This window comes from Canis lupus, chromosome 36, assembly GCF_003254725.2.
Source record: "Canis lupus dingo isolate Sandy chromosome 36, ASM325472v2, whole genome shotgun sequence".
NCBI lineage: Eukaryota > Metazoa > Chordata > Mammalia > Carnivora > Canidae > Canis > Canis lupus.
Window position 1 is genome coordinate 13,017,616 of NC_064278.1, and position 12,832 is coordinate 13,030,447.

Consider the following 12,832-nt stretch of genomic DNA (forward strand, 5'->3'; position numbering starts at 1 on the left):
TGGGGTCTTTTATGGTTCCATACAAACTTTAGGATTTTTTTTTGTTCTAGTTCTGTGAAAAATGCTGCTGGTATTTTGACATATATTGCATTAAATCTGTAGATTGTTTTGGGTAGTATGGTCATCTTAACTATATTTGTTCTCCTAACCCATGACCGTGAAATGTCTTTACATTTATTTGTGTCATCTTCAATTTCTTTCATTAATGTTTTATAGTTTTCAGAATACCAGTCTTCTACCCCTTTGGTTAAGTTTATTCCTTTTTTTAAATAATAAATTTATTTTTTATTGGTGTTCAATTTGCCAACATACAGAAGAACACCCAGTGCTCATCCCGTCAAGTGCCCACCTCAGTGCCCGCCACCCTGTCACCCCCACCCCCCACACTCTTCCCCTTCCACCACCCCTAGTTCATTTCCCAGAGGTTAAGTTTATTCCTAGGTATTTTATTTTGGTGCAGTTGTAAATAAGATTGTTTTCATAATTTCTTTTTCTGCTACTCTATTAGTATATAGAAATGCAATGGATTTCTATATATTGGTTTTTGTATCCTGTAACTTTACTGAATTCACTTATCTGTTCTAGTAATATTTTGGTGGAGTCTTTAGGGTTTTCTAAATAGAGCATCATAGTGGGATGCCTGAGTGGCTCAGTGGTTGAGCATCTGCCTATGACTCAGGGTGTGATCCTGGGGTGCCAGGATTGAGTTCCTTATTGGGCTCCCTGCAGGAGGCTGCTTCTCCCTCTGCCTGTGTCTCTGTGTCTCTCATGAATAAATAAAGTAAAATCTTTTTTAAAAATTTAAAAATATAACATCATAGCATCTGCAAATATTTAAAGTTTTACTTCTTCCTTGCCAATTTGGATGCCTTTTATTTCTTTTTGTTGCCTGATTACTGTGGCTAGGACTCCCAGTACTATGTTATAGAACTGGTAAGAGTGGCCATTCTGAAAAAGTGGACAACTGAAAAAGGTTTCAGTTTTTCATCATTGAGTATGATTTTATCTGTGGGTTTTTCACATATAGCCTTTATTATATTGAGATATGTTCCCTCTAAACCTATTTTTTCAGGGTGTTTGTCATGAATATATGTTGCACTTTGTCAAAAGCTTTTCCTGCATCTATTGAAATGATTATATGGTTTATCCTTTCATTGATGTGATGAACCACACTGATTGATTTGCAAAAACTGAATCACTGTTGCATCCCAGAAATAATTCAACTTGATTGTGGTGAATGATTTTTTTTTTTTTTTTAAGGCTTTGGTTTGGTTTACTATTTTGTTGAGGATTTTTGCATTTATGTTCATCAAAGATAGTGGCCTGTAGTTCTCTCTCTCTCTCTCTCTCTCTCTCTCTCTCTCTCTCTCTCTCTCTTTTTTTTCTTTGTAGTCTTTATCTGGTTTTGGTACCAGGGTAATGCTGTCCTCAGAGAATGAATTTGGAAGCTTTCCTTCTGCTTCGATTGTTTAGAATAGTCTGAGAAAAATGGGTATTAACTCTTTTTTATATAAGGGAAGGGAGAAGAAATGTGTGGGAAATATCAGAAAGGGAGACAGAACATAAAGACTCCTAACTCTGGGAAACGAACTAGGGGTGGTGGAAGGGGAGGAGGGCGGGGGGTGGGGGTGAATGGGTGACGGGCACTGAGGGGGACACTTGCGGGATGAGCACTGGGTGTTATTCTGTATGTTGGTAAATTGAACACCAATAAATTAATTTATTTAAAAAAATGCTCGGTAGAATTCACCTGTGAAGCCATTTGGTCCTGGACTTTTACTGGGAGTTTTTAAAATTACTAATTCAATTTCCTTGCTGGAAATTGGTCCATTCAAATGTTCTATTTCTTCCTGCTTCAGTTTTGGTAGGTTATATTTTCTAGGGATGAACCCACTTCTAGGTTGTCTAATTTGTTGGCATGTAATTTTTCAGAATACTCTTTTATAATTCTTTGTATTTCTCTGGTGTCAGTTATTTCTTCTCTTTCATTTCTGATTTTGAGTCCTCTCACTCTAGGAGTTCAGCTAAAGGTGTATTAGTTTTGTTGATCTTTTCAAAGAACGAATTCGTTGTTTCATTGATCTTATCTATTTTTTTAGTTTCTATGTCGTTTATTTCTGCTCTAATCTTTACTATGTCCTTCCTCCACTGGTTTTGGTTTCTCTTGATTTTTTTTTTTTTTTTTCTAGCTCCTTTCAGTATAAGGCCAGGTTGTTTGAATTTTTTTTTTACTTCTTGAGGTAGGGCTTATAAACATCCCTCTTAGAACCACTTTTGCTACATCTCAAAGATTTTGGAACTTTGTATTTTCATTTTCATTTGTCTCCATGTGTTTTTGGATTTCCTTTTTTGATTTCTTGGTTGACTCATTAATTAGGGAATCAGCCAAGGAGAACTGGCAGAAGCCTGTCTGCAAAGAAATAACTAAAGCAGTGCGTGCTGGTTAAAAGAGCAACAAGGAAGTTGGGTGTGGTTGAAGTTGAGTACAGGAAAAGAAGAGATCATGGAGGTGCTGGGGAACCAGACAACTTAGAGACCAGACCCTCAGCACTCTAACTCTAGTCCCAGGACAGCAAGTAGGTCTTGGTAGACGGTAGCATTGGGAAAGGAGAAAGAACTCAATCTGTACATAAGATTTCTTTCTTTTTTTTTTCTGGAGACCAGGGACTGTTTGTATTTTCTTAAGACCAATACAAGGTATTATAAGGTTCCATATTCACATAAGAAGCTATAAAAATTATTAAACTACACCTCTATCCTCTTGTTTTGAGCTAGGTGGAGAAAATGTGCTCTTTTAAGAATGTATTTGAAGACAAAGTCCTCATCGTTGAGTGCCTCTTTCTCCTTCCTCATTGTGAATGGGCTTTGGTCAGAGGGCTCGATTGAGGTTGACTTTCCAAATACAGCCACCTCATAGACATCAATTGCAAACTCAAGGACAAAGAATGAATATGGAGCCTTACCTGTCTTCTGCAGAGAACACAGGAGTAGATAAGCTTCCCTGGATCAGTCATTGTCAGAAAAATAATCATTTTTCTGCAGCTAAGGGTTTCAAGGTGATTTGATGAAACATTGTTTACATATCAAATACCTCCTGTGTACTCAATATGGTTATTCCTGACCTATTGTCTCTCTGGATGGTATCTTTGGGATCATCTGCATTGAATATATTCTAAGATTAAAATCTTCAGAAGCACAAACATTGGTCTCACTCAAAAAACTGTTCTCCTATTTGTATGATATTTCTTTTTTAATAGTAAGGGAATTTCTTTCTATGCATAGTACAAAAAAAAACACAAGGCTAGGAGTTAGGAAGCCTATGTCCTAAGAAAGATTGCCAGGAGATTAGAACAACTGACCTCTGAAATCCTGTGATTTTAAAAAACATGTTCAATAAGTCTAAATTTGAGGGAATTGTATAATTATAGCATTCAATTATTGCACGAGTTCTCTAAGTCTTACAAATATGGCTGTTAATAGAATAGTCACAGGGCTCTTATTTCCATGGTTCAGCTTTCTAAGTGTCTAATTGATTTGGTTGTCTAGATTGCTGTGCTGTAAAATATTCTGAAGCTCAGTGACCAATCGCTAAGTCTCCTTGCAATAATGGAGCAGACTTTGATGATACTCTTTTTAAGAGGCAACACCAGCCTACTTCCTGAAATGTACAGGGTTTACCAGATAGAGGCCAGCATTATATCAGTGCTTAACATACAAGTCTCCTATCTTCCTGATGGAGGGCAAAGAGCTATACAAAATGAGAACAGAAAGGATTTAGAGGCAAAGACGAATTTTATGGAAGTGAGCATTGTCCAGGTGATACTTCAACAAGGTAAGGTTCAACTACTGAACCTTATTCTATGCCATGCTGGTACTGAGAAGTGGAAGAAATAATTGACTGATCCCCAAGGTGACTCTCTAGTGATGGACATGTCAACCCTTTCTCTTTTAACCCACACTGAAGCATCATTCTGTTTCACGGTTCTCAACTGATCTTTTCAGCAATTTGCTACTTCAAGTCTACTTATCTGTCACTTTTAAATTCATCTTACACAGCTGACTGTACTGTTATCACAGTCTTCGTTATACTAATGCATTTAGTAGTTGTGTGGGTTTGAAAGGCTGCCAACACAGAAACAGCTGAAAATGCTACTACCCTGCCAGACTGTCCTTTTCTTGATCATCCTGTGACTACCATTTGCAATTTTTATGTCTGGCTTCTTTGCTGGTCTGATTGCAGTCATTGGTTTTTAACAATGTATGTCTCCTAATGGATATTTTTTTCTTGCCAGTTATATTTTACTTTCCAACACATGTTGAATAAGAGTCTGTACCAGACATTACCAAGTTTCCTTTACAACTACTCCTGTAAAAAGCTTATATCCTATTGGCTGGTTAGAAGGCAATAAAAAAAAAACAAAACAGTATAATATAGGGAAAATGCAGATTTAACTGGGAGACGATTGGCATAGCAGGCAGATACACGTGGATTCAAATTCCAGTACTGCCTTTTACTAGCTGTTGATCTTGGATAAGTTTTTGAACTCTGAACTTCATTTCCTTTATCTGTATTTTGAACACAGGCATCCCTGCTTTGCATAGTTGTAATAAGACTCAGAGGTAATACATATGAAAAGCACTTAAAATAAGTTAGTTACTCTGTTTACTATTTTTAATAATGTCAACTATTGGGATCCCTGGGTGGCGCAGCGGTTTAGCGCCTGCCTTTGGCCCAGGGCGCAATCCTGGAGACCCGGGATCGAATCCCACGTCGGGCTCCCGGTGCATGGAGCCTGCTTCTCCCTCTGCCTCTCTCTCTCTCTATGTGACTATCATAAATAAATAAAAATTAAAAAAAATAATGTCAACTATTTTTAATAGTTTTAATTATTAACTATTTACAAAACAGAAATGCTAGAAATGATAGGAATATGTAATTTCTGAGTCAACAGGGACGCTGTGCCTGCTTTTACCCACCTATGGCAGTGTGAATGGGTAGGATGGTTGGTCAGGTGTCTCCCTCCTTGCCTCTCCTTTCCTGGACACACTTCCTGCCTCTCCAATAGGAGCTCTATGGGAAAAGAGCGAGCTTGGTGGAATGGCTCCTGTTGAAGTACTGTGTGGTTAGGGTGTAGCCCCAGAAATATTTTAAATATTTTAAGGTGTACAACCTGGTGTACAACCAATATACATATAGATTGTGCAATAATCACTACCATCAAGCTAATCAACATATCCATCTTTTTAACTTCAAGTAGGTTGGTCCTGACTCTCCCTGTACAACTCTTTGCTAGAACAAAGGATCCTAATTAACTGATTAGAATTTCTAAAACCCAATTCACCAACAGCTCAACTGTTACAGCTGAATGGATGGACCAGTACAGCCAAGTAGCAACCGCTTTATTCATTCCTCCTCTCAATTAGGCCCCTAGAATGTTCACATTGGAAGCAAGTTAATGATCAACTAATTAATCCCCCTCAATGTAAAAATGGGTCACAGAGTGAAATACAACCTGGGTGAGGTCACACAGACAGCAACGAAGCCTGAGCAGAAGCTATTTTGGTTTTATATTTTATTACTAAGGAATGTAATTGGTTTATTTTTGTTGTTGTTTGGATTCCTTTATTTTGTTAAAGGCACTTAAAGGAATCCGACTGAAACCATCCCTTCTCAAACAACTCTTTCATTCTTTGATCTTGGAAAAATTACTTACTTTCCTGGATTTGGAAGCCACATCACAAAAGACTGACGAACACAGAAGTTGTAATACAAATCACAAAATGAAAAGCAAGTGTAACATTTGTCACTCAGTGGCGGAGTTACCAGGAATAAGGGGCAGGGCCCCTTGCAAGACTCAGTACCTAACTTGTCAGGAATAACTTTGTGCCCAGTTTCCTACTCCAAACTGTATTAATTTCAGGCCCCACAAAATCTGGATTTGCCCTGAGAGGGGCAGCTCTCTCGGGTAACGTGGAAATGCTCTGGCTGGCCTACCTTGGAGAAGTTACTTCATATCTCTGTACCACTATTTCCTCATCTATAACCTGCAGATAATGAAACCAATTTCCCAGAGGCGTTGAGAGGCTTCAACAAAGTGAGGTAGGAAGTCTTTGGTTGAGCACCTGGTCCAGAGAAAACGTGTGGTAACATGTGTCCTATATCATATAGGGAGGTCGTCTATGATTGTGAGTGTGGGCTTTAGAACGAGGTTTACCTTCATTCAAGTTCCTGCCTCATGGTTGACACTTACTGTGCTACCTTGGGCACCTTCGGCCTTCCAAGGCTTAGTTCTCTCATGTTTAACGTGGGGCGTTAAAACCCAACCAACAGAGCTGTTTAAGATTAAATGAGTTGATGAAAAGTGCTTGGCCTTGCAGCCAAAAGCAGTCACTTTGCTAATAAAAAAAACATTCAAAAGGGCTTAAAGCAGTGGCTTTCAAACTTACTGGCTACAACCCACAGTAAGGATTAGATCTTACCTTGTTACTCCGTGTACGTATAAACATCACCACAGATCTGTGTGAGTCAGACTGGATAACACAGGTGGCCACACTTCATACAGTGTTCTAGAGCACAGGAAAATAGCGCTGGATCTGGATTCAGGCTTTCCTGATAACATGCATGAACAGTGCTGGCATTTCAGTGTGCCTCTTCTTCCTTCCTCCCTTTGTTCTGATGCTCTTGTTTCCTTTTTCAGAATCCCACAGAGTTTGGAGAAAGGAGAAAAAAGACTGAGGTGTGTGGAAAATCTGAGTGTGTGCATCCTTACCCTGATCACTGTTCATTTTGAACTTTGTGACTTAAAACATGTAAGTGGTGCCAGAATTGTTCGGTAGCAAATTGCTCATCAGGGTGAAGCGTGGCCCAGAGTACTGTCTAGACCGTTTTGTAAAGAAGCACTCTAGCCTCCACCTCCTCCCAGATTATGTGCTTGCTATTTTACTGAATATTTCTATGTAGACAATAGGCCAGCTTCCTCTGTGACAAATTACAAGTCTTGGCTTCTCAAGCCAGTTTTCTACAGGAGGGATAAACACACTGTAGGAATGATTGTTCCATTACTGCCCTTTATCATTCTGTAGCAAATTCAAATAACAATAGCAGAAGATTGTAACTTTTAATAACATTCCCTGCCCTTTGATGAGTTATGAGCTAAATTATATGGGCTCAATAAACTTCAGCTAATGATGTTTTGTATGCTATAACTCATGTAGGAGCAATTTTTATGTATCTCTTAGCTTTTTCACCTGGGGATGCTCGATTAAAAACCACATCCGCTGGTTTGGCACACGATGCACAGTGGCTGATAATCTAATTGTGTGAATTTTTCTTCGCTGTTCTTAGATTCCCAACCTCCCTGGCTAGGTTTGGTAGGCAATGTACAAGACAGCAGCTAAAAGGACATCGCTGTCCTCTGACCGTGCATTTTTTCCCATTGCAAAATGTCACCGAGTCAACCCCTGGGACATTTTGCAAACAGATATTTTTGACTATTTATTATGCCTTGTCTTTTTCAGTGGAGTGCAGCCTCCACTCCCTTTTTTGTGGTGGTTTGGGTGTTAACTGATATACTGAGGACGTCAGCCACTTCATCACTTTCAACATGTGTTCTCACTGTCTGCACCAGTTATATGCACTAAAATGTTATTATTCCTGAGAGTGCACAGCCCAAGCCCAAACTCCAGGCAGACTGCATCAGCTTAAAGATTATACTCACAGGCACCTGGGTGGCTCAGTGGTTAAGCATCTGCCTTTAGCTCAGGTCATGGTCCTGGGATGGAATCTCATCTCAGGCTCCCCACAGGAACCTGCTTCTCCCTCTACCTGTCTCTGCCTCTCTCTGTGTGTCTCTCATGTACAAATAAATCTTAAAAAGCAAAACAAAACAAAAATCCACTCGCTTATAATCAAACTCATGACATTCAAATTTTTAGCTCATGCAGCTGCACAATGGAAATTATCACTACGAAGCCACTTGTTTATGGCTGTTAGGCTTAGTAATAAGCCTCTTGAATCTTAGAACCCTGGAAAGCATTGCTGTGGTTCTAGGCTGGAACATTCTGGCCCCGAGGGGGAATGTTCTAGTATCACCCACCATGGCACACCTTCCCCTTTAATATCCTGGTGAGAGTCAGAGTTGTTAGCTAGGATTGCCTAACATATTTGACAATAAATATGTGCCTCAGAAAAACCGAGGTGTATCTGAGTTCCCTTTAAGTGGAATCTTAACTGTATAAAGCCATGTTTGGATGAGCTAGAAGCATGTTCTCGGCTATTAGGGAATCGAGAACAATTTTCTCTTAAATTGATCATATGATTTTACTATCACAATGTAAATGGGCTTCACTAAGCAAAAGCTTCTTACCAAATATACGTCCAAGAAAAAAAGACAACCTAAGATCATTTACTGTCAAATGCAAATCCTAATTTTTGGCAGAAATCCTCCAATGTGAATGGGCTCATATTCACCATTCTGTAATTTAACTTGGAGGGTTCACCCAGGAGGTATACTGCTTAAAACTAAATAGACCATGGGTGAATTATTGAAATGTGTGATTGAAAAATACTAGTGTGAAATTTTTACATGCTACGATCATTGTACATAGGACTATTTTTTTTTAAGGGAATTCTTGGGTCTTCCACTAAGGACTACCACCTCACCCTGCTCAGACATGAAGATGAGGTGGCCATCCACCACGTGTACCACTAGCACATGATATGGAACACAGAGGGAACTTTACAAGGATGCTTTTTTTTTTTGTAGAAAAGTAAAATTTCACCACATACAATTTATAGGTGTCTCTAAAAGTTGTTTAATTTTAAGTAGGCTCCATGCCCAGCATGGGGCTTAAACTCATGACCCTGAGATCAAGACCTGACCTGAGATCAAGACCTGACCTGAGATCAAGATTTGGATGCTTAGCTAACTGAGCCACCCAGGCACAAATACAGAAAACCATTTTGTTCACATAAGGACAATATATTGTTTACCACTATAGAAGCACACTGGATGCAGAACAGTTTTTTAATGTATTTAGATACAGAGATTTTACTTACAGGTTGTGAATCCACCCATTGGTCAAGGCATATGAATCTGTCCAAATAGATAATACCAAATATATGTTCAGTGAAGTTTAGGTTCTTGCCAGTGGACAGAATCGCAACACTGCATTGCTGCATGTCCTCTTTAATCAAAAGCTTGGCTTAAGAGAAACAGTGGTGGAGGATGGCCTAAAGGATATATAGTGCACTCCTGCCTTTCAACTGTCCCATTACCCTAACTGCTTGGCCCAGGCTCTCAGCTCCTTGCTGACAGACACTTCCTATCCTATAACCTACTTCTGGGCATCTGCTGGAAGTACTAGAAAAGCTATGGGTTCAAAACTTACTATGTGTGTATGGTAGGATTGTTTTGAGAGTTTTGAAGTTTCTGAATTCAATTTCCTAGAGAAATTTAATTTCAGGCTTTAGTACTAGGAAAAAATGTATCCCTCCTAACCTTAAAAAGAAACCTGTTACGAAGTGGGCTGTATCCGGTCGGACACCTCTTTGCTACCAGTGGGTTAGATGCTCTGATCCAAGCTTTGTGCTCTTCCAGCAGTTCTGCAAGGACCTCGTGTGTGGTCTCTGAATGGACTTGACCCTCATGTCCATACCTGTAACCAGTTCTTCTGGTCCCTTCAGCCTAATTTCATTTTAAAATAATTTGAGGGGCTTGATATATATTCATATAATATCAGTAAAGATGAAGGTCTTGTCCCCAAGTTGTACAGTGTAAATAAAAGACAAAACCACTAAAAGAATCGGCTCTGGATGTCAGAACCAGAGCCCTGGAAAAGCCTCTGGGCTCAAAGGAAGGGGTTGTAAGGAATTATTTTTCTCTTGTTCCCTGCAGCCGTATAGTTTTAATTCAAACAGTCAGTCTCCATGGAGTGTGAATATTTGTCAAACCAGATTCTCTGACTGAATGGGAGGCCTTGTTCCCTTTAGGGCACTTTTCACTGTTAGCACTTTCAGGCCTCCTAAGAACTAACTAGCACCACAGTCATGCGGGTAACACCTGGAGGAGGAAGGAAACAAGGTGACACAGTGGCTTTGTGCAATACACGTTTATTTTCCTTTTTACCTTTGCAGTCATCTTTGAGTAATCGTTGTGTAAACAATAGAATGGAATGAAATTACATTAAATTGTATGCAAATGGCTCTAGAACACCTTAACAATTATGACAAGGCAATTATAAATAACTTTTTCTTTCCTTAGTAATATATATTTGCTTTTTAAAGTACATTAAAGAGCTGCCATATCTAGGGTTAGCTAGGAAAGAGCAATGGTACCATCCTGGGAGCCCACCTCCCCTGAAAGTTTAGACTCCAATTTTGAAAATCCTAAGGGTTACTATTCCATAATATATAGTCAAGCAGAGGGCTACTTGGGTTGAAAGTATTTATTCTTGAAACTTAACAGCATTTTAGTCATTGCACAAAACCCTTTCTATTTTTCACTCCATCTGGGTATTCGTCGGAATTTCAAGTAAAATCTTCAAGTGTATCACCTTTGGAACAACAAATCCTGTCCCTTAAGGAGAAGTCAAATCAGAGGTGGGTACATAATTAGCAGTCTAATAGAAGGGCAACATTTTCTATAGCATTCTATACGTTCCAATGAAGCAAAACTTACATATGCCACTTGATGTAGAGGAAATTTTAGATCTGAGACTATTCCAGAATAAAGCAGCCTCAGGCACATTCTTAATATGAAAGTTTGCAAGGCACCTCCCTCTCCCAAGAGACAATCAGATTGTGGATTGGTTTTTAGGCAAACAAACCAAAAGAATAAGCATCCTAGTTCCTAATTCAGTCATTTCAAAAATCAAAAGTTATAAATACTCCAAAGATAGACCTGAAATTTTTTGTTTAAATAACAAGAGATTAACTGCAAGAAGCATATAATCAAAAACTTTTCTTCTTATAGCTAAGGTGTGTAATGCATAAATATATGAAAAATAAAATTCACAGTCAGTTTTAAAACTAGAATTCAAGTTTGGCTAATAAATCTTAATTTTATAAGTATATTAATTTCTAAATACAACATAAAAGAGGCAGTATTGTCAGATGTACAATTAAAGTAGAACAGAAAGAACAACAATGAAAGAAGAAGAAATAGGCTTCTGATAGAAAAAATTCCTTTTGTTGCCAATAAATAGGACCACCTGAGTGTATTTCAGATTCTTTTCACTTAAGGGATATCCGAATTGATTGCTAAGAATATTAAATAGCTTTTGGAAAAATTAGCAACAGTCGTGCAGCTGTGGCATTTGCTTGTTCTCATACTGTGGATTGCTAGAGAATAAAGCAGAACTCGGAGTGTTGTTAAGTTTTAAAAAAAATTCTTTTTTTATCCCATTTCATTGAAGCCAGACTCTTCACAATCTTCTGATTTTGTGGGAACTGGGAGTGAGGGGGTGGGAGGCAGGGTCGGGGAGGAAGATTGAGGGGCATGTTGTGAGGTGGGGGGCATGACAAATCAGGGAGATGTCAAGGAACATACATCAGCTGACACTCAACTGAGCAAACCCGATCAGCTTCACTTCATCAGGAATCTCCGACCCATCACAGCCTGAAGCCTGAAAAGAAGGGGGGACAAAAAAAAGATACCTTCAGGGCCAGTAGATTCAAGCAAAGGCACAGTCTTGTACCGCGCCAGTGTCCCATCTCTTCCAGGAGAAGGAATCACCCTCTTGAATGACTACTGGAATACATATCTGGTCATCATGCTATCAAGTGCAAAAAATTTCCTGTTAAAACACCGGAGGCTCCAGGCTTGACTGCCAAGAAAGTGATTTTAAATCTACTTTAAACTGATTAAGAAGCACTAATTTGAAAATATCTAGGAATAAATTTAGCCAAAAAGGTGAAAGACCTGTATTCTGAAAACAAGAAGACATGAATGAAAGAAGCTGAGGCACAAATGGATATACCATGCTCGTGGACTGGAGGAGTTAGTTACTACAATATCCATATTACTCAGTACAATCCCTGTCAAAAGACCAACAGTATTTTTCACAGAATTAGAACAAATAATCATAGTTTGGCTCCAAACAGCAGTCTTGAAAAAGGACATAGCAGATTTCAAGATGACTAAGAGCTATAGTAATCAAAATGGTATGGTACTGGCACAACAACAGACCCATCAATCAATGGAACATGACAGCTCAGAAACAAGTCCATACTTATATGGTCAGTTAATCTACAACAAAGAGGGAAGAGTAAACAATGAGGAAAAGCTTGGAAAACTGGACAGCTACATGCAAAGAATGAAACTAGGCAACTTTCTTATAACATACAAAAATAAACTCAAAGTGAATTGAAGGCCAAAACCACAAAAATCCTAGGAAAAAACACAGGCGGTAATCTCTTAGGTCCAGGAAACTCTGTAAGGCTGATGTCTGTCTCCTCAGGTAAGGGAAACAAAAGCAAAGATAAACTACTGGCACTACACCAGAATGAAAAGGCAACCTATTGCATGGAAGAAGATACTTCCAAACCCTCTACCTGATAAGGGGTTAGTAATCCAAAATGACTCCAACTCAGTAACAGCAAACCCCCCCCCACATAACCCAATAAAAAAATGAGCAGAGGACCTGAACAGACATTTTTCCAAAGACGACATACAGATGGCCAACATATGCATGAAAAGATGTTCAATGCCACTAATTATTAGGGAAATGTAAATAAAAAACAAGGTATCACCTCACACCTGTCAGAATGGCTAATATCAAAAGACAAGAAATAATAGATATGGTGCACTGCTGGGTGGGAATCCAAGTTGGT

General features: G+C 38.9%; 1 protein-coding gene across 10 annotated transcripts in view; it reads right to left on the reverse strand.

The window, feature by feature from the left end:
* Positions 1-10,095: 10,095 nt before the first annotated feature.
* The window catches only part of STK39 (serine/threonine kinase 39), a 323,493-nt gene continuing 320,756 nt past the window's right edge, over positions 10,096-12,832 (reverse strand). For all 10 annotated transcript variants that reach the window (XM_049106329.1, XM_049106336.1, XM_049106335.1 and 7 more), the window contains one exon: positions 10,096-11,625. In XM_049106329.1, the coding sequence (XP_048962286.1) occupies positions 11,551-11,625 (75 nt within the window). In that variant the 3' untranslated portion in view covers positions 10,096-11,550. The remainder of the gene's footprint in view (positions 11,626-12,832) is intronic.